This window comes from Dreissena polymorpha, chromosome 3, assembly GCF_020536995.1.
Source record: "Dreissena polymorpha isolate Duluth1 chromosome 3, UMN_Dpol_1.0, whole genome shotgun sequence".
Classification (NCBI taxonomy): Eukaryota; Metazoa; Mollusca; class Bivalvia; order Myida; family Dreissenidae; genus Dreissena; species Dreissena polymorpha.
Window position 1 is genome coordinate 104686144 of NC_068357.1, and position 22872 is coordinate 104709015.

At 34.7% G+C, this 22872-nt stretch overlaps 1 protein-coding gene across 3 annotated transcripts; it reads right to left on the reverse strand.

The window, feature by feature from the left end:
* Positions 1–6146: 6146 nt before the first annotated feature.
* LOC127870814 (uncharacterized) lies at positions 6147–22864 on the reverse strand. Of its 3 annotated transcripts, none has more exons than XM_052413340.1 (4): positions 22510–22864; positions 13754–14013; positions 9263–9494; positions 6147–7132 (listed from the first exon to the last, which is right to left on the reverse strand). In XM_052413340.1, the coding sequence occupies exons 2-4, from the start codon at positions 13930–13932 to the stop codon at positions 6980–6982; spliced, it is 564 nt and encodes a 187-aa protein (XP_052269300.1). In that variant the 5' UTR covers positions 13933–14013; positions 22510–22864; the 3' UTR covers positions 6147–6979. The 3 variants fall into 3 exon arrangements, with proteins under 3 accessions (XP_052269300.1, XP_052269298.1, XP_052269299.1); XM_052413338.1 differs by having other exon boundaries at positions 13754–14213; positions 22510–22863; XM_052413339.1 differs by having other exon boundaries at positions 13754–14213; positions 22639–22726.
* Between the last annotated feature and the right edge of the window lie 8 nt (positions 22865–22872).

Sequence of the window (22872 nt, forward strand, 5' to 3'; positions counted from 1 at the left end):
AGCTTTTTGAAGATGCACAAGTTATTTACCGTTTTACATATATTCTGTGATAGAATTCTTCCAAATTTGTATTCAACATTATTTGTATGAAACTATACATATATAAGTTATGTAGCGGATATGATAAAATGTGGCGAACTAAGCGAAAATAAATTCAACTTAGAATACAAAAGAAGTTAACGGTCACTACAAAGGGTCGGTCGGGTTGTAATATAAAGAAGTGAAACTCCAGCTGCTGGAGCAGTTTTGAATTTTCAATAAAAACAATTAGTTGGCCCTTTATTTAAGGCAAGTGACCGATTGCCCAAACAGTACAAAACAGCACAATACAGCACAATACAAACCAACATAAACACAAAATATGAATAAAGCTGGGGTCACCGCCTTGGAACGGTCAATGCAAAGCATTGGGGGTTTAAACCTGGTTATAGAGCGCTCAACCTCACACTTGGCCCAGCAATATTCATAATACATTTAAATGTAAATAAAATTTAACGTCATAGCATTGTAACTCAAATTAAACAATAATAAAAGGGAATTAAAACGCATTCAATTTAATTAGTATTTAACTACTCCATTGCATTGAAGATACAAGAGTAACAGAGTTACAACTTTTTGACGAACGATCAAATAAAACTATTAACAATTGTCAACTAAATTCCTTCTTTATAGAAAAAGATTTGAGAATATAGTGTCATTGAGTTAATATCTCAGATAATCATCGCGAAAATACAGGAAGAAGCAGCAATAATGGGTGTAAAAATTCCATATTACATAGCTTGGTTGTTTATGTGACTGCTAAAAATAATTAAATCAAACAAGAAACGCCTATCAGAGAGAAAATATAAATAAAATGGAACGTTATAAACCCAATGACCTATGCATGTAGGTTACAACTGGGAAAGTCGGTCGTATGACGTCACAAAAATCCATAATGACATAATAACGTGAACAAATTCCAGGGGCAGTACTAAATAAAAATATTAATGGGGCTGTGCTACTAATAGAACAAGTTTAGGTGATTTAATATTAAGAAGAAAATGAATAAAAATGGTAATTCCATTAAAGCGACATTAAAGGAAACAAACAGTATATAGGTGTTTTGACAACTGAAGACAGAAATGATTTGATGTACGATTTGAGTCCAAATGTAGTTTTCATGCAGATTTGTTCATACGACACAATGACACAATTTTATTAAACAGTGAAAAATGCCTATAATGTAGTTTTCATGCAGATTTGTTCATACGACACAATGACACAATTTTATTCAACAGTGAAAAATGCCTATAATATCACTAATGATTCCAAATTTTACGGGAAGAAAGATGTAGTGAATCGAAAACCATCAAACACGGGTTTTTAAGTACATAAGCATCGTATCCTTTTGATATAAACAAGTTAATTAAATTGAAAAGTTTAATATGAACATTTGGTTTAACATATTTTAATTTGCGGACACGCTTCAAAACATCTCCGTAAAATGAATGATGGGAGATTCCATTATTTAAATGCCATTTTAAAGAAACATTATATTTTGAAATTAAATCACCATACTTAGAGTAAAATCTAGCAAATTTATTTCTTAGGTTATGATATAAAAAGCCTTGTTTTAGCAATTTTTTAGTTAATATTAGATTACGATTATTAAAATCTTTAATACACGAACATGCTCTGGCATAACGTACCAACTGCGAAATGTAAATACCATAGGAAGGTCCTTTAGGGATGTTGCCATCTAGAAACGGAAAATTCACAATTTCAAAGTTAAAATCGTCCCGTTTGTCGTATAAACTAGTTTTGATAAAATTATTATTAATAGTTAAATGTAAGTCTAAATACGCAGCGTCTGTATTGGATATACACGATCTATTTAAGACTAGTTCTTTTGAGTAGATTTTGTGAATATATTGTTCAAATAATGGATTATCTAAATTAAGTATGTCATCAATGTTCCTACTAGTAAGGTTAAAACAATTAATCAAATCTACTTGCTTAGTTTTAGATAATTCTAACATAAATTCGCTTTCATAACAATATAAAAAAAGGTCAGCTATAAGTGGAGCACAATTAGTACCCATAGGAACGCCAATAATTTGTTTAAATATTTTACCATTAAATTCAACAAACAAGTTATCCAAAAGAAAAGTGAGTGCTGCACAAAAGTCAAGACCAGTCCAAATGATGTAATTATCTAATATATGATTAGTAAAAAAGCTGTTTTAGTGTTTAAAGCTAGATACAAACACTTCTCTCTAGCAAAAGTTTTTTCAATCAAAGAAACAAGTTTGGATTTTATTAAAGCGTGAGGAAGCGTTTATATAGTGTAGAAAAATCATAAGTACTTACCTATTTTCAATTTTATCAATAACTTCTAAGGTGTTTTTTATTGACCAAAATAGGTTAATATTACTATTTTCATAAACTTTATTACAAAATTTAGCTATATGATATCTAATAGCACTCAATGCAGATGTAAGATACACTGATAATTGTTTGGTGGTACAAGACACTGAATTAGCGATAAAACGACTTTTATATGGCGTCTTGTGTAATTTAGGTATCCAGTAAAGTGATGTTTCTTGTCAGTAATATTGACTATTACATTTAACTTTATGCATTAGGCAATATGGTCGGTAATAATTTCATTAGGTTGCTTATTGTACTCACAATATGATGTAGTTTGTGAAAGTTCTTGTGAAAGTTCTTGTGAAATAGTTTGAACATAAAACACTCGTCATATTATTATAACATTATTAGCAGCCTTATCAGCAGAAACTAAGACGAATTTAGATTTTAAGTCTTCAAGCAATTTAAGTCTTCAAGCAATTTACAGAGATTTTGTTTATTAGGTGAATGTGGTAGGGCCAAAGGGTGTGTATCATAAAAACATATTTTATTCATGGCCATACTAAATATTTTTGTTTTCCAATCATTGAGTGCAGTAATTTCAGCATTTTCCTTCCTGCACCATTAAGAGCAATAATCATGTAAGGATGTTACGATATTCTTAATGCAGTCATCAAAATCAACAGGAATAGGCAGTCTGTACTTAGGGCCTCTGCGTAGCAAATTTCTAAGGTTTATATTTTGAATGAAATTAAGGTCCCCAGTAATAACATGTCCAACAGGACTATATATATATTTAGAACTAGTACAGTCACATAATGTAGGACAATTTCTTATTACATTTATATCTGTGGAAATAGAATTATAATTAAAAACGATACTTCTTACAGGTTTACTATATTTGTAGCAAATAAGTGGTGATTCAGTATTGCGGAAATAAGGGGGAATCAACCGACGTACATTTTTATCATTGAATATTTTAGGAAGGTCAATTAAATCAAGACCTTTGTTACAAAACTCAATTTTGATACGATTTCTAGTTTTGTAAAGTACATTTTCAATAAAAGGTTTAAGATAGTAGTCAGTGAAAGATTCAATAATACAAGCACATTCATATAGAGGGTCAGATTGAAGTAAAATAAGTTTACATTCCTTATCAATATGCGCCAACGAAGAAACAGAAAGAGAGCAAAGTGCACTTAGTAATTTATGTTTACCCCCATTTTGTAATAATGTGTAGCAATCATTTAAAGAGAGCAGACGTTTAAATTACGCCTTAAGTTACCATTTTTCCTAATGCCATGTGAACGTTTACTTCTTAGACGTTTACTAAACAGAGAAAATGAATTAATCGATTTATTTTTAGAAATTGTTCCAAAAGCCTTGTAATTGATACTTCTTTATACATGGTCACTATCTCGGAGAGGCACAAAAGTTTGTTTTATGTGAGATGGTAAATTGAATTTTGTTCCAAACTGGACTTTTATTCTAAATAGGTAAATTTGTATATCCCATATACTGTATAGCGTAGTTTTTAATTGTTCAGTCTCTGTGTTGACTTACATGATAGCTGTGCTATCACAATATATAATTCAAATGGTTGCTTCACAAATAACACTTATTTTGATACTTTATACCCATTCAATTGATAATTCATTAGTTTCAACAAGCTATATCAGAGACAGTTTTTATGGTTGGCTATAATCCATCATTCATTGACTAAAACGGCCCAATAGTTCGTGAGGGGTTATTATACTAATAATGTTCGTAAAACCAATAGTCTTGCATTATTGAACCAATAAGATTATTCCGAGAGCGCTTATGTTATTTGATACATCGTAATTAATTGATACCAATATATTTTGTAATGTGCTGCCAATAAAGGACATCAAATAACTTTTGAAAAAGCTGCCCGAGTTTGGCGGTGTAAGAACGTTCAATGCATTTAATGAAAACAAGTTCACATCGGCACATATTTTACATCATTTACTTTTTTGATCGAGTGAAATCGATTAGTTAGTTAGGTATTCGTGTTCCATGTCGTACTCGACTTTGCGTGCACACACGCACGCACGCACGCACGCACGCACGCACGCACACACACACACACACACACACACACACACACACACACACACACACACACACACACACACACACACACACACACACATATATATATATAAATATATATCAAGTTTTATGGTTTGTCAATCGTGCATAGATTGGTCATTTATTGCAGCTTGGTAATATTTTCTTCTCGTGTTGTTCTATGCTTCAAAAAGCGTCACAAGGAAATGTGTAAGTAAATTTTCGTGATAAATCGATTTTTTTCGAGTGTTGTGTTATTAAAACAGTTTCTAAATTATTTTGTTCACTATGATATTTTTCAAATATCCATTTCCTTCGCAATCATTGTAAAGATTTTTAATATACATGTACGAAAAGGCAAACTGTTTCGATCTTGCCATTCTACAAAACTAGTTGACACGTTCTGTGTAAAGCAAAACTATACAGACGCTGCATTTGCATTACCCTCTAACATAAATAATTTTGCGAAGTTTGTTTATTCTTTGAAACTTGAGAGAAACAAATGGCTGGAAAAACAAAACACCATTATCTACATATATATGATACACGTGAATTGAAAGCTTGGTTGTTACGCCATTCATTTTTATGACGGCCAATTATGACATGCAAAGCACCATTCGGTGTATGTTGATGTTGGCATTATGATCAAATCATTGAAACGTTGGATATTCTTAGTTTGACATCTCTGAAAGCCGTTTACAATGGATTGCATTTATGTTTATCACGTCTTTTTTCAGATAGGTTTGTGCATTTCTGTGTTATTTACGATTCACTGCAACTGTAGAAATCATACTTTTTTCTACATTATATTTTTGAAATGGTGGCTAACTATCAATGTTTTGCTACATATGGGTCTTTTCTTACTACAAAACGTGCACAATAGTAAAATTTTGCTTTGTTTTACCCAAAATAGTAAGCCGATTAACAAAGTAATTCGCATGGTTCATTTCATTTATTATTTCGCTCATGGTTCTCTCTACTTTGTGTTAGTTAATACACGAATTCTCACTGCATGCGTTATGTTATTGTGTATTACACATGCTCGCGTGCTCATTTCAATGTGGCTTTAATTGTTCTTTACCCGTCGGCTAGGAATCTGAATTTGTTCCTGTAACATCTATGATATTGAAGGCGCTTAACCATTATAGCTGTGTAATGTTATAATGCCGGTATTCGCAGAAGAACCAATAATATTTTTATGTTATTTACACTTTATCCAGTCACATGTGCTTGTTAATTGTTCATGTTGCTAGTATTCCAAACACAGTCTCTGTCTTCAAATGCCCAAAAATTGATAACGGACAATCAAGTTGTGCAAATGGGATTCACCTGATGGTGACATTATTTTAGCGCGGATACTGTGACTTTCAAAAACCTAGGAGGGGAAAAGTTGTAAATTCATAATCAACTCACATTACAACTTAAATCATTTGAATTTGATTAATTCTTTTGTGAATGGTAATAGATCCTGACAGGGGAAATATTCGTCACGAACAAACATAAATAACTATGCGCGCACTTGCAAATAAACATTTTTTTTTATAAATCCACACCGCTATCCATGAATACACCCTGTTGAACATATTTTTCAATCCTGCGTTTTTATTTCTATATTAACAAATGAGCAATTTCACAGATGTGATCGAACCCACCTGCTTACTTTGAATGTCATACACAGTTAAATCTTTACGAAGAAAACTAAAATAATGCATTTACTCGCTTTAATTCAAATGAAGTGGTTATGAACTAATGAAACAATGAGTAAAACATACAACATTATCTTCGTCATTCGTTTGAATGGTACATATTATGTGTTAATTCATAAAAACGCCTTTTTATTACATTATGATGTAATGTTAAACAAACAGCCATCTCGTATTGCTGTTAATTATGTATTGCTGACGTTTCATTTTGAGTTTACTATTATACAATAAAATATGATTTCGACATAAAACTGACCATCTTATATGATTTCATTTCAGATCCGATTAATAAAGAAAACTTACGTTAAAGCTCGAACATGACATTATAACATGTAAGAGCATTATACATACATCGAAGTTCGTTATATAACATGGTCCAGTTCTCAAGTGTTCAATGACTCCTCAGGGCGGAAACAATTCGGACTCGGCGTTGTAACTAACTGTACAACCAACATGTGTGAGTTCATAGTTTATGCACTTCAACGGTCAATGAACACTCCCAAACGCATCACACACAATTTTGTTAAATTCTAACGAATGTGATAAAATAACAAAAGAAATCACAAACCAGAATTAAATAGCGCATACCAAATCCTCTTGTATGTCAATCATTAAAATGCATGGAATCACACGTATTTGGAGTCGTCCTATTAAAGAAATGCCGTCATTTTGTCCCACACAGTCCTTCGAGTTATTCTTATTCATACAACGTAGCAACTACCGGACTTTCTTTAATGAGAATAAACAACAGGGCTTTCTTTAATGAACACCTTTTTTCGCATCTCGGCACCATTAAAAGCGTGAAAACTCGTCGTGAATGGTTGCCATCACTGATTTCAGGTACTGTTTGCGGACAACTCGGCCACCAATGCCTTTTCCAGGTTACCTAGGATGAATTTGATTAGTATCCGGTATATCACATCCATGTTGTCCGAGTAACGATCACCAAGGGTCAGCATTACTGCACGGATGAACGGATCTTCTATCCGCTGTAAGCATACATAAATGATTTTAGAAAACCGCTTTACGTAACACGTAAACACCAGAGGTATCAAACATCCATCTGTTGTAACAATAAAGTAAGCAGTATTACGTCATTAAGACTCAATACAAAAATATCCAAATAATGTTACAAGAAAGTCTCTAGTCATTTTTAATAGAACAAGGGACAATACGTAAAGAATGTTTATCAATATCAAAATGTTGTTACAATAATGTCAGTCGTAACTTGCAAATATAACTGAGCACAACAGTATCTTAATAGTCTCTGAAAGAGTAAGTCTTCATGTGCTAAACCTAAGGACAAACACTATCGAAATGAAACTATAAGAAAATCAGCAAATACAATTTAAGACACAATTGCCTCAATAACTAAGTCATAAATAAAGTCAGCAGCTATATGTAAAAAGAACTAAAGACAACGATATCTAAATGACATACTCGAAAGTAAAAATAACTTTACGTAACCCGAATAGCCTTTATGCAAATAAATAATGGTATACAGCTCAAGACCAATAATAACATTAACGTAACTAAAAATAATAAGAATAAGAAAAAGAAACAACATAAAAAATCATTTATATTGGATGACCATTTTAAATAATATTGAGAATAAGACGAAAGAGCTATTTTAAAGAAATGTTATATACAGAAAAATTATCATGTTTCTTAAATATAAGAAGACGGTATCCAGTTTTTTTACATGGATCAAATATTAATATCGTCATATCGTGATATTCTACTTCCTGCCTATAAATAATAATAATATAAAATAACAAGAGAACCAAAATGTCATGGGTCAAATTATTTATATAAACATCAAAAGAACTAGAAATGTATCCATATGACCCTGATTCCCCCGCGGTATATCGCAGGGCACAGAAAATATTGTGGTTTGCAAGACACATCATGCGGGCATTTAATACATCATGTAGTGCGCTATGTCTGTTATAGACGTTTTCAAATATAAGACATTAACATTAAGCATGCACCATAGTTGTTGCATACACCATGTCGTCTTGAAATAATCTAAACGAATGCAACACAATATACAGAAATAGTACTGGCGTATCAAAATCTATATATTGCTAATTTTATACAAAAACTATAGTTAAACTTTAAGTGTCTACGTTTGGCTGGACCTTGCATCGATCGTAATGGTTGTTCACGCGAAATATCCTCGATATTATAATTCTATTTGCCAATTTATTTCGAAAACCCAAAATGTACAACGAATTAATTTGTAATGTAAGGATGGCGTACAAACTCCAAGTGCCCGCTGTGACATTGACTTGCGATCTAGCATACAACTAGTTATTTTGATATATAATATTCATGTATGCCTATTAAAGTTGACACCCCACGACACGCACGACACATTTATGAGGCGAAAATAAACATGAACTTTCGCAACAAAAATTTATGGAATAAAAAAACAACTTCAAATGACGATTGTTACCTTGACTTTTAAGCAAGCAACGTGATTTTGCACGCGTCATAATGTTTTTATTAGATAATTTGAGCCAATTTCTTTCGAAATACAATCATGCTGAAGTCATTTTTGGAGACAAACAAGTCCCTTCAATATATACATATAAAGATAATGCACACGCTTTAAGTGTCCACAGAGACCATGACCTTGAGTTCTTGTAAGAATGATCATTTGTGCCAATTTATTCTCAAATCCTATGATCCACGCCAAAGAAGAGCGAATCAATAACATGTACGTCATGTGCATATAAGGTATAAGCAACAACTCAAATGTCAACTGTGTCCTTGACCCCGAAGCGAGCGACATGGATTATGAACGCTACACGTCGTCTTGAAATGATGATCATTTGTTCAGTAATATTTCAAAATCCCATTATGAACAATAGAGTAATCATGGGGGCACGATATGTCCAACATATACACACAAACACACACGGACATGGGTAACACTATATGCCCATTATCATGGCTGGAGGAAATATAACGCTTACGCATCAAACAATTTTGCTATATTTTGACTAACCGGTTTTAGATATGATGCTTTTTAGTACGGCTTTTTTTACGCGTGATTGATGTGCATAAAAAGCTCCCCATATGAAACATTGATCACATATGTAATATTTACTTACCCAGAACATTGAAGGGGTAAAACCTCTGAAATTTTTATGCATTTTTCCGGTGACTGTCAGTGTATGTATAACGTCGTCATAGTTTTCAAAGTTTGCGATAATGTCGTCTATAACTTCCAATACTTTTGAGCCGTGGTTTTCGAGGGTTTCATTCATCCTAAGATCATCCTCTGAGGTTATGGTTCGGAACTTGTCAAACAACGCACGTGTGTCGTCGCTGCCTCGAAACATCCTGAAACACAACAAACAATAAGATATGTGACAGGACACATTTAATGTAGTATCCAACCTGAATTAATCATACATTTAAAGCATTGTATACCGAATCTTAATCAGTAAGATAATATGATAACCTTCGAACATTTCAGTTCTTGATCTTTTATTTAACTTTGATGTAACCATATATTTTATATGAGATTATGATTATGTATATATATTATACTCTGATTACTGCATATATATATATGCAGTATGGTATTTGCATAAATGTCTAATGTATAACATTGCATTCAAACCAGAATGTTCGGCAATCCGGTCATTTTACGCGTAACCAGTCGACCTGCGACAAGAAAGAATATCTAATGTAAATGTTTACATGACCATATCACTGCCAACAGAAGTCTCTAACGTCGGTCGGTAACGAATGATCTTTTAGGAAAAAAACGAAAGTTAATAAGAAAGTACATGTATAATTATATTCTTCTTATCCACCCGAGGGATTGTTGTTTCCCATGATACAGAGCAAGCTAATGTGAGCTTGAACGAGTAAAACAGCTGAATACCTTACTGATCCGCCCACACAGTCATTAACATTTTGTAATGCTGTTTTACGTCTCTCAAGCTTTTATTGGGAATGTCACATTTTTATAATGTGGTATGCTTAATTAAAATCCAATAGACATTAATGAATAATTGTCTGTGCCTGCATTCCAATTATATTATGGAAGATTTGTGGTAAGTGGAAGGAACTGATAAAAAGCATGTGCAGAGAAACAAGTAGGCATATAACTTTATCATCATATAATACCCGCATTATTTTTTCGACCTACATTACAGTTGAACATTCTATCCCACTCCGTTGGATTCGGTCTGTTACCATTTAACTTTAATAATACTTGCAATCTTCAATATCATATTACTTCCCGAGAGAGATATCTTTCGTGATGTTTGGAATGATGCATTTTGATACACATGTAAAGAACTAACTACTTCAATCACAATATACAAGTTACGCATGTATACCGTACAGTAAATTTTATGTACATTTTGCAAAGCAAAAAGAACACAAACACACCTGTATTGTATTTGTTATAAGGTAGACATGGCATGTACCTGTGATTTATTGACATACTCGCGGTGATATTCATATGTTTAGACCGCGGCATCTTGAGTAACCTATCTTTAATAACGTGTTCAAACTTCATTATTATATAGGAATTTTTTCAGATGTTGGTGTAGTAAGATTTTGTTCCAAATTTTTTATTCTTCCCATATTTCAAACATTATACAAAGTGTATTTGTCATTGTGCAAAATGCGTCATGAAAGTCATCATGATACAAACGCCAACGCTTTCAATTACTATTTATAATGCTTTCTTCTCGAAATCATGAACAACACCGAACAATAGAACATGCAAAGATCACCATGTTTTCAAGATGTTGACGTTTCCCCAAAGTCTATGGAAATGTTAATTAATCCCACTAAAGAAAACATTCGGCATTCTGGTAGCAGATGTCTTAACTCTTAATTAGAGCGGCAGCGCCGCACGGGATTCCTCGTTACGTTACCCACGTATCAGCAAATGACGGTTTACACTCATGTATGCCCATAGGAGTCAGTCTCCAGCGATACGAACAGTGTATGTCGTATCGTTTCATTTCAATGCAAGAGATAAAATCGCGCGATTCCAAAAAGTATCACTTTTTCGTTATTACCTCCTTTGCATTGCATATTAATATTGGTTTGTCAAGTTAAGTTGTTTTAAGAGGATTGATTATTTATTGAAGCGCATAATTTATCAAACAACAAATCACTGAAACTGGCATTATACACATCTAAAAATGTATATGGATACATATATCCCTTACGACCACAAAACTTTTACTATGCAAGTCAAATGTGCAAGTAAAGCACGTAGCAATATGTATGATACGATTAACAATTTAAACTATATGTATCGTGCACACAAAGTCCAAAATCAAAAACATGAAATTTGTTTTGCTTCGATATTGTTTGAATAATTATTCCAATTTGTCTTTGTTTGTCGCAAGTAAAAACTATGTATGTTCGATTTGACTCACACTCGTCAAATACAAATACATTTTATTGCACTAGTTGAAGGAACTACATAATAATTACAACTGTAAGCAAATCGAGATTGATAAGCTATACAAAAGAAATACACAATTAATGTGCAAAACAGCTTAACATTTAAATGATTACATAAAATAGCTAATATCAACCAGTAGATCGCATATTCATAATATTGAAGTATCCACATTGATTGTTGCTATAACTAGACTAGTTAAATAGACACCTGTAAGACACAAAATATTCAGACTGATACGCTAACATGTCAACAGTTAAATAACCATATCCCCCAGGATACATTCACAGTGTTCTTACAGTTGTTAGCTACACATGAGTTTCAATGCAGTTTTCACATTAAGGTATGAAAATGTAAAATCGGATAAGAAAATCAAATCCTTAGATAAAATCTAATGACGCCAAATGGATGCAATCGGGGACAAACTCAGTCAAACTACAATACAAAAGATGCTTTTTGTGACGACAGCTTGGCTTTTATCAATAATTGGTGTGAAACGCATCGTATTCCATCTGTAGTGTCAGTAAGATGATTTGATTTGTAAGGAATGACAACGTTATTGATGTGTAGTGGTTAACATACGCGTATGAAACCGCACACACAAATACATGTATAACATTCATTTAAAGACCGCATGAATCTAATCATGAGCCGCACTCACGAAACATGACACTGACAACCACTGTGCAATTAGAACGATATGAAGTAAAACTCGGACATTGAGTGTCTGCGTGTTCAAGTACTGCAAAATGCATATTTATGCCCATGAAACTATCCCGCTGAATATTTTTTTGTTATAAATAAATAGTTTCTATATATTTGAAATTGCATCAAATATTGTGATATATATCGTACAAGAAGAAAAAATGTTATTGTATTCAATGTTGGCAAGCCCCATTTTTTAGTAAATTTGTATGAATGTTTATGTTCAGCTAATGGTCACTTTAAAAAATATTCATCTCCCCTTCAGTATATAGTGACAAAAGACAGTACATAAATAAGTTCTTCATTTTAACTTCTGAAGACATAGGATTGCTAACTACCTAACACGTGGCATTATTTGTTGCTTCTATTGAAAGCAACAATAGTGTCTTTTTAACTTAACTTTAATTTTCTGTTGGAAAAGTGTATAGACGATACTAAACGAACAACGCTGATTCTCATGTATCATGCGCTGATTATTGATATAATAAAACAGAATAAGCATAGAAAAGGTTTATTGAATTGAACAGATAATTTCGAGAAAATCAATTTGAGTTCCGTATTGGGACTCCAATTTCCGTCATGCAATATTGATGCCAAGTTTATGAACTTACAGGTCGATAAAACATCATCGCTTTTACTGCGTTTGTAATGTGGATATTGGTCTTGATATGAGCCTTGTTCTGAGAAAACGGGCCTTAATGCATGTGCTTAAAGTGTCATCCCAGATTAGCCTGTGCAGTCCGCACAGGCTAATCAGGGACGACATTTTCCGCCTAAACTTGATTTTCGGTAAGGAGCGACTTCCTTGAAACTAAAAATACCATAAAAGCGGAAATTCGTCCCTGATTAGCCTGGGGCGACACTTAAAGCACATGCACTAAGCCACGTTTTATCAGAACGCGGCTCATATTGTTTCAAAGGCCAGTCTCCCATTACCTCTGATTCAAGTAGGGACGCTGTCAGTTTCTGGAGAAAGTATGTGCTTCTAGTACAACAATCTATGTCAGGAAAAGTGTAAGTAGATTAACCGCCCACCCTGATATGACTGAAATAATGTTGCAATCGGCGAAAAATCAAACTAAAACAAAAAGTACAGGTAAACTGTTTTGGGTAGCATTTTTAATTCGTGTCAATAGTGCGTTTCTTGTATACCAACAATGATGCCACATTATTTACACATACGTGGAAAGTATCTTTCAACTTAAGTGCACAAACATTCAGTTATTAAGGTATAAACTAATGCATGCTCTAAATAAGTTAATTCAGGGGAAAACACTAATCCAGGTATGAAGAATTATCTACATAATCTTAATTTCTCCGCCAAGCTTCAAAATGTGTTTATGACATAGCTATATAGATATTAAAAAACTTCAACTTAACGATATTTTTAATGTATGGGTATGTGTAAACATTAACTGATTCAGAGTATTGTATAGAATGTACCATTATGTCCACATACCTTACAAACATCTCCACTCCAGTTGAAGCCATATTTCGTTTAATCCCTTTCCAAGATTTCTTTAGTTTGAACACCTGCCGGGCGTTCAGAGGAAGCCGCGGGTCCGTGGGAGCCGGCGGTGCTGGGTCGGGCAAGTGATCATCCGCCATTCCACCATAGCCTATAGCACGCTCATGCATAATTTTGTAAACACATGATCGATATTGTCCAGCCTCTGTATCGTATTCCCGATCTGTTCCGTCCTTGATCGTACACTCTCGCTGTGATTGAAAATATTTCAGTGTATGAAATCGAATAACGATCGGCAAAGTTCGGATTCGCCGTGCTCGTTTCAATACGTCCCCGAAAACTCTAGATTTTAATAAAGCTGCCGTACAGCAAAATCGATGCACACTCGTTAATATCCGTGCGGCTTCTGGCACTAATTCACCGGGATTCCCGTATTGATCCACAGCAGCGCCTGTAAAACATTTCCATTCTGTATTTTAGTCAGATATTGAGAACATTCAGTTGCCGGAACGCCGAGTGCTTTGGCAAACATAATATATTAACTGGTAATCGTTGAACGTACATTTTCTTTCTCCTGAGCAGCCTCAGAACTATCCGCAAGGCGACATACTTGGTATCGAAAAATAGGAGTGCTAATATTCCTGTGGGAAATATCATATTGGAAAATGAGAATTTCGGTGATTCTCGCATCATTAACACACACACAATGAAAGATATGGAGGTTTTTTTGTGGGGCATCGACTGTAAACAACCATTTGATAACAAAATATGATCAAGAGGTCTATAAAATAAACTATTTTAACATTGCGTTACAATGACATTTAAAGAGTAATACATTCTCCGATTTCAAACGTAAAAAACAACAGCAGTTGATTATAACTGAAATTAGTGAGTTTTTTCAAAGACCTAGAATAAATTTATTCTAGGCCTTTGGTTGAAAGAACAGTTAACTGAATGAAGATCTAAATCATTATCAAACTGATAAAAATAACAGGTAAAAATACATGAAACAAGAAGTGATGAAATATTGCAAAACGTCCAATATCAATCGGAAAATCAGAAACACGTATCAAGGAGCTTGCTTTTTTGCAAGCAAGTAAATGCCAGGATGTAAATGTTATTTCTAATTGGCTTGGCGTGTATGTATGCTCTTGTTTTAATTTAGAAAACAATTGTTCCCTACAACTATGCCCGTTGTTTGTTTATTGAAAAGATGAAGTACACATTCCTCATTAATTTATGGCTCCTTTGAAATATTTTTACTAGGTGGTAATAACGTTATCATTACATCATTATTATTTACTAGACTGAACGAATTTTTCATTCGGAAGCTTAAGTGAAAGACATATCTTTGTTTTTCATTGTAACTTCTCATTATACTGTTACAATCGCTTCATTTCTGTTAAACAGAGAGAAAAATTCGTTGTTGTTGTTGTTGTTTTTGTTGTTGTTGTTGTTGAGTTGTTGCTGTTATTATATTTACCGACCACGTTACTTATTGAAAATATTACATGCACGCTGTATTTTGGAGCACACGTTCTGAATGTGTTACATCCGTATTCATATGATTCAAATCGCAAGGTAAAACTTGCCGTCACACAGTTAATCGATATTTAAGCCCTAAAAACTCGCTAGTTTTCTGCAAGAAACAACACTTATTTATCCGTTAAATGTATTTAAAGTTACGCACCCCATTTATGACACATAGTGAAAAAGTATGTTACGATAATATAAAATATGAATTACGTCATTAAAACAGATAGCTAAGTACGCAAAACGTACGTTGAAAAGGTAGGAACCAATTTTTGGAAAGTTGGCAGCTATGAAATAATTTGTGTAACTACGATAATTCAATCAAAAGCAAGTGCCTTGTTTTAAAGGGAATTATTCACACATTTTCACTGTTTTTGTTGTTATTAAAACTGATTGCTTACAAATAATAATTGAGAAAAAAGCTAAATAAAAAACCTGTCGTTCGCCGGGATTTTAAACAGTATTCGCTTGGAGATTAAACTTATACGCTTCCAGTTTTGGCCACGCAGACTTACATTTTACAATTGCAAAACATAGTAACTGTAGTGAACGTTATCTGTATCATCTACGTATTGTCGGAATCCGCGAATTGTTCACTTAAATACTGGTGAAATACCGACTATTTTAATAATCTTCATATTTAAAACAGTGTATAAAACGGTTATGAAAATTATTTACTCCATTTAAAAAACAACTACGGAGAGATTTGTAGGGACATTTTTTTTTACAAATGAAAACTGACGCTTGTATGAACGTCCAGCCAATCAGAAAACATGGTAAACAGGTAACATCTGTGTGTGTTTGCCTTCATCCGGGCATTTTTCGGACCATGACAATGCCAGGCGGCTGCAAGACGTGTTTATGAATTTCAACTCAACAGTTTGTTGGCATATTGTCAACAGAATAAAAAGTAACGAAGTGCACATATTTAATATTATCAACATGGTTCATCACGTATTGTGTTCTTTCTAGAAAACCATTTTCTTAATATAAGTACTGATCAAGATCAAGTCAATTCATATTTATTTACTGTTTCTTATTTAACCAAAATTAAACTAAAATGTGAACAAAAACTTTAAATAATGAACACCATAACAGCTCTGTACAAAAAGTTTATACAGTGTTATTGACAGATTTTTGTGTCGGTTAAAGCTATAACAAAACACTTCTTAGTGCAATAGGTTCAATGTCGACACACATGACTGCGAATTTACTCATTACAGCAATATTACATAAAAAAACAACATGTCCGCACATCTACTCAATATAGCATTACTACATCACACACACGATGTCCGCATATAAACTTAATGGAGTCTGAGTACCTAAACAATATCATGACTGTAATATAAGAAAAAGATCGTGAGAACATCAACAATATGATGACTGCCAATATACTGAATGGGACGAATTCTGATGCTGTCTGCTATTTCCGGCTTTTTAAATGTTACTTTAACTTTGATGTCGTCTTGTGCTGGGAAACCCTACTACATGGAGGAAACACAATCAGTCTTATATTGAAAGCACAGACATGTGGTAACTGCATACACCATGTCACTCATACATGTGGTAACTGCATACACCAGGTCACTCAGACATCTGGTAACTGCATTCACCATGTCACTCAGACATCTGGTAACTGCATACACCAGGTCACTCAGACATCTGGTAACTGCATACACCAGGTCACTCAGACATCTGGTAACTGGATACACGATGTCACTCAGACATCTGGTAACTGCATACACCATGTCACTCAGACATCTGGTAACTGCATACACCATGTCACTCAGACATCTGGTAACTGCATACACCAGGTCACTCAGAAATCTGGTAACTGCATACACCATGTCACGCAGATGTCTGGTAACTGCATACACCATGTCACATGGACATCTGGTAATTGCATTCACCATGTCACTCAGACATCTGGTAGCTGCATACACCATGTCACTCAGACATGTGGTAACTGCATACACCATGTCACTAAGACATCTGGTAACTACATACACCAGATCACTCAGACATCTGGTAACTGCATACACCAGGTCACTCAGACATCTGGTAACTGCAAACACCATGTCACTCAGACATCTGGTAACTGCAAACACCATGCCACGCAGACATCTGGTAACTGCATACACCATGTCACTCAGACATCTAGTAACTGCATACACCAGGTCACTCAGACATCTGGTAACTGCAAAGACCATGTCACTCAGACATCTGGTAATTACATACAACATGTGTCTCAGATGTCTGGTAACTGCATACACCATGTCACATGGACATCTGGTAACTGCATATACCATGTCATACCGTAAAATCTGGTAACTACATACACCAGGTCACCAATACATCTGGTAACTGCATACACCGGGTCACTCAGACATCTGGTAACTGCATACACCATGTCACTCAGACATCTGGTAACTACATACACACTGTCACTCAGACATCTGGTAACTGCATACACCAGGTCACATGATCAAGTGGATGCTGCATACACCATGTCACACAGACATTTTGGTAACTGCATACACCTTGTAACACAGAAATATGGTAACTGCATACACAATGTCACACCGACATCTGGTTACTGCATACACCATGTTACACAGACATGTGGTAACTGCATACACCATGTCACTCAGACATCTGGTAACTGCATACACCATGTCACACCGACATCTGGTAACTGCATACACAAGGTCACTCAGACATCTGGTAACTGCATTCACCATGTCACACCGACATCTGGTAACTTCATACACACTATCACTGAGACATCTGGTAACTGCATACGCTAGGTCACTCAGACAAATGGTAACTGCATACACCAGGTCACATGGACATCTGGTAACTGGATCCACCATGCCACTCTGACATCTGGTAACTGCATACACCATGTCACACAGACATTTGGTAACTGCATACACAATGTCACACCGACATCTGGTAACTTCATACACACTGTCACTCAGACATATAGTAACTGCATACACCATGTCCCACAGACATTTTGGATACTGCATACAGCTTGTCACTCAGCCATGACATCTGGTAACTACATACACCAGGTCACTCAGACATCTGGTAACTGCATACATAAGGTCACTCAAACATCTGGTAACTGCATACACCATGTCACTCAGACATCTGATAACTGCATACACCATGTCACTCAGACATCTGGTAACTGGATACACGATGTCACTCAGACATCTGGTAACTGCATACACCATGTCACTCAGACATCTGGAAACTGCAAACACCATGCCATGCAGACATCTGGTAACTGCATACACCAGGTCACTCAGACATCTGGTAACTGCATACACCAGGTCACCCAGAAATCTGGTTACTGCATACACCAGGTCACTCGGACATCTGGTAACTGCATACACCAGGTCACTCAGACATCTGGTAACTGCATACACCAGGTCACTCAGACATCTGGTAACTGCATTCACCATGTCACTCAGACATCTGGTAACTGGATACACCATGTCACTCAGACATCTAGTAACTGCATACACTATGTCACACAGACATATGGTAACTGCATACACCAGGTCACCAATACATCTGGTAACTGCATACACCGGGTCACTCAGACATATGGTAACTACATACACCATGTCACATAGACAAGTGGATACTGCATACACAATGTCACACAAACATGTGGTAACTGCATTCACCTTGTCACACATAAATATGGTATACGTAACTGCATATGTGGTGTAACTGTATTGGGTCTTTTCGTTATTAAGAAGTTGTCTCCCATTCGGGTAGGTATCACGAGTATCCCGGGTAAAAAGCGGTCCGTCTAAAATGCGTATATGACTCATATCCGCGGATATGACCGAAAAGTGCGTATATGGACGAATATAAGCAATATCGACACTTTTTCTGCAATGTTCATTTCAATGTTTAATGAAAAATACACAATATGTATTAATATGCAAGTTAATATATCTTATATTTGATTGTTACTATATATTATAGTTTATTGGTTCGTAAAAATATGCACGTTATTTTATTTATTCAAATGAACAAAGGATATCGTGGTGCTACATTTAAATGTTTCAAGAATGATTATAACCATTCTTGTTGCGCTGTTATTGAAAAGCAATGCATGTCCCGCAATTTTTTTAGAATTTTCGTTGATATTTCAACAGTTTATATCCAATATCCCGAAAAGTTAAAATACGAAGCCTATATGTTTAAGATTAATATAACAGCTCTTACATTCACTTATAAAACATAATATAAACGAAAAATCTAAAATTTTAGCGGGACATGCATTGCTTTTCAATAACAGCGCAACTATAATGGTTATAATCATTCTTGAAACATTTAAATGTAAAATATAATATAATAATATAAAAATATTTAAAAAAAATGTAAAATATGAAGGCTATTGTTTTCAAACTTCAAATACTTTCTTGATATCATGATGTTGCTGTACCTGGCAAGTTGATTTTGACCTTGACCTTTGAATGACCTTGACTCTTAAGGTCAAATTATTTATTTTTTGCGTTAATTGCCATAACGTCTTTATTTATGATCACATTTGAATCATACTTTGCCAAAACAACATTTGCCTGACATACCACAATTGACTCCACCCAAACTATCCCCCACGCCCCACCCCAGAATCCCTCCCCCCCAAAAAAAATCTATTAAATTACCACACACCCACATTATACCCCCTCTCCATGATTGGCTTACGTTATACTGTCAAGCACTCCAAAAGTCGAGCGCGCTGTCCTCTAACAGCTCTTGTTCATTTTATTTGTTGGACATATTATTCATTATAAGTAATGAAATGTTCATGAATTTGTTGGTTTATATGCATAACGCTTAAATGTATGTATGTGTGTAAAATTATATAGAATAAAAGAAATACATTATCAAAATTTGACTATATCTATTGTGTTTTATTTTACCCTTTTAATATCATGTTAAACTGTTTATGACAAAAAAAAGATAAATACCTCATGTTTCTCCAAATATGCCTTACATTTTGTGGCTGAATTCATAGGAATGGATGAAACTATAGGGGAAACGTTTATTTGTATTAACCCTTTGAACATTATGTGGACAATTTGGATTATGACTACAAAACATGCTACCTGTCTGGTACTTACGAATGGAAATGTAGGGCAGAGGTGACAGGGATATTTTCTGGAAGTGGCTGTCTTAATATACGCTGCTTTCTTTCATGTTTGGTGCTACTTTGCGCTGAGGTAAATATTCAGTAGGAATTTTGTTTCGATCAACAGAGTTTGGACCGATTCCGTCTCGAAAGTGGTCGGAACAGACGCAAGTATACGCCGTTGGAAACCAATTTTCTGGCTAATTGCTGTCATCCAACCTTTTCTTGTACATGAGTCTTTAGGCATTTTATGTAATGTTACTTTTTTTGAAAATTTACCGATTATACCGCTTAAATTATGGCATTTCACGATGGAACAGTAGTATTTCCCCATTGTTTTTCTTAACACCGGAAGTAGGTATACCTACCCGCACGAACGACAACTCTGTCAAGACGGAATTACGAAAATCGGGACACATTGTTTAAGATTTTAACTAAAGATTTTCGGTGGTATAATGACGTCATTTCGTCAAAAAAATTACGTCATTTCACAGTAAAAAGTGAAAATTGTCGATAGTTTTCACTGTTTATTTTTACTGTTTGAAACATTGAAGTTATTAGTTTTCATTCACTGATATTTCTCATTAAACCCCCCGGAAAGCATACAATAAATAGTAACAATCAACCATAAGATAATTTTACCTTGCATACAGTTATTATAGCACTACAAATATAGATCCTTTATTGGATAAACCACATTCCTCGATATTATCATATTCGCGCATTTGAAATCATCATTTATTTTCAAATGAAAAATGCCACTTGAAACAGTGACATTTCAGACAATATTTACTGCATTCATAACATTCAGTATATTTAAATAAACATTTTGATTTCAAATAAAAATATAACCAGGGAAAAGTAACATCATTAATTGATTGTGGTCTGGCGATAATCGGCCCAAAAATACTTTACTATTTTCTAAAGCATATTGTATATCTAAATACTTAAGCTTTGAGACGATATCAATAATAATAATACATTCAATATATTATATACAAATTATATAAACTTATACAACAAAACATATAAGGTGTCGGCATGGTTATATTGTTTGTGGTATGTAGCCCTAAAACAATCTTCTGGCACTTCGTCATGTTCGCGGATATGAATTTAGAGTTGGAAAAATGATAATGTCTATTAAATTGTTATATTTTGAGACAAAACTAACATATTTAACATATATTGTGTATTTTTTTTATATTAAACATTGCAGAAAAAGTGTCGATATTGCCTGTATTCGTCCATATCCGCACTTTTCGGTCAATCCGCGAATGAGTCATATTCGCATTTAAGACGGACCGCTTTTTACCCGGGATACTCGTGATACGGGAGGCGGAAAACTACAACGGGCGAGGCATGGTATGGTATTGCGCAAGGGGGGGGGGGTTAGAGGGTTAGGGTTAGGGTTTGGGTTAGTGTTAGGGGTCGGGTTAGGGTTTGGGTTAGCCTAAACCCAACCCTAACCCTAACCCGACCCCTAATCCTAACCCTTACCCTAACCCTTTTTTGGGGTTATCACCCCTGACCATGCCTCCCCCGTTGTAGTTTTCCGCCTCCCTCGTGATACCTACCCGAATGGGAGACAACTGCCTTTTTACGAAAATCCCGAATACACCATGTCACACCGACATGTAGCAACTGCATACACCATTTCACATGGCCATCTAGAAACTGCATACACCATTTCACATTACCATGTGGTAACTGTATACACAATGTCACACCGACATCTAGCAATTGCATACACAATTTCACATAACCACGTGGTAACTGCATGCACCATTTCACATAGCCATGTGGTAACTTCATAAGAGCGAGGGGAAACAGCTCTTGACATGTGTATACACGAACAAAATTAATTATGTGTACATGTTATTAAAATAGAAATAAAACGGGCAGATGTTAATATGCTAACAATACGTATGGAATACTATAAGAAACTTCAAACACGCGTTTTAAACGATTCGAGACAATGTTAATTGTCAATATTTAAAGGCATTTGTACATTATAATTCAAAGATGTCTTTAAAATGCAAATTAAACTTACATTGTAGTTATTTCCCTTGATAGCACGATTTATGCTAGCTATGACTTTGAAACATTATCTTAGAACTATGTTAGCAGTTTTAAAGACGCACATATGTCTACTTGCAACGAACTGAAAAGCACGTCTCACCGGTATGCTGTTATAAACCGAGGATGTTCATGACTACATTGAACAATCGATCGTATACATGCGTGGAAGTGCAAATAGGAAGTTTTCACTTTTCATTCCTAAGTAGCCTCAAGATATACAGCTGTGGCGGACAATCAATAATGATCTGTCAGTAAAAAACAACAGCTTGACTAACAACAATATTTGCAACGCCCACACTTTTATCTGCGATAATCATTGCCTCCACCGCCATGT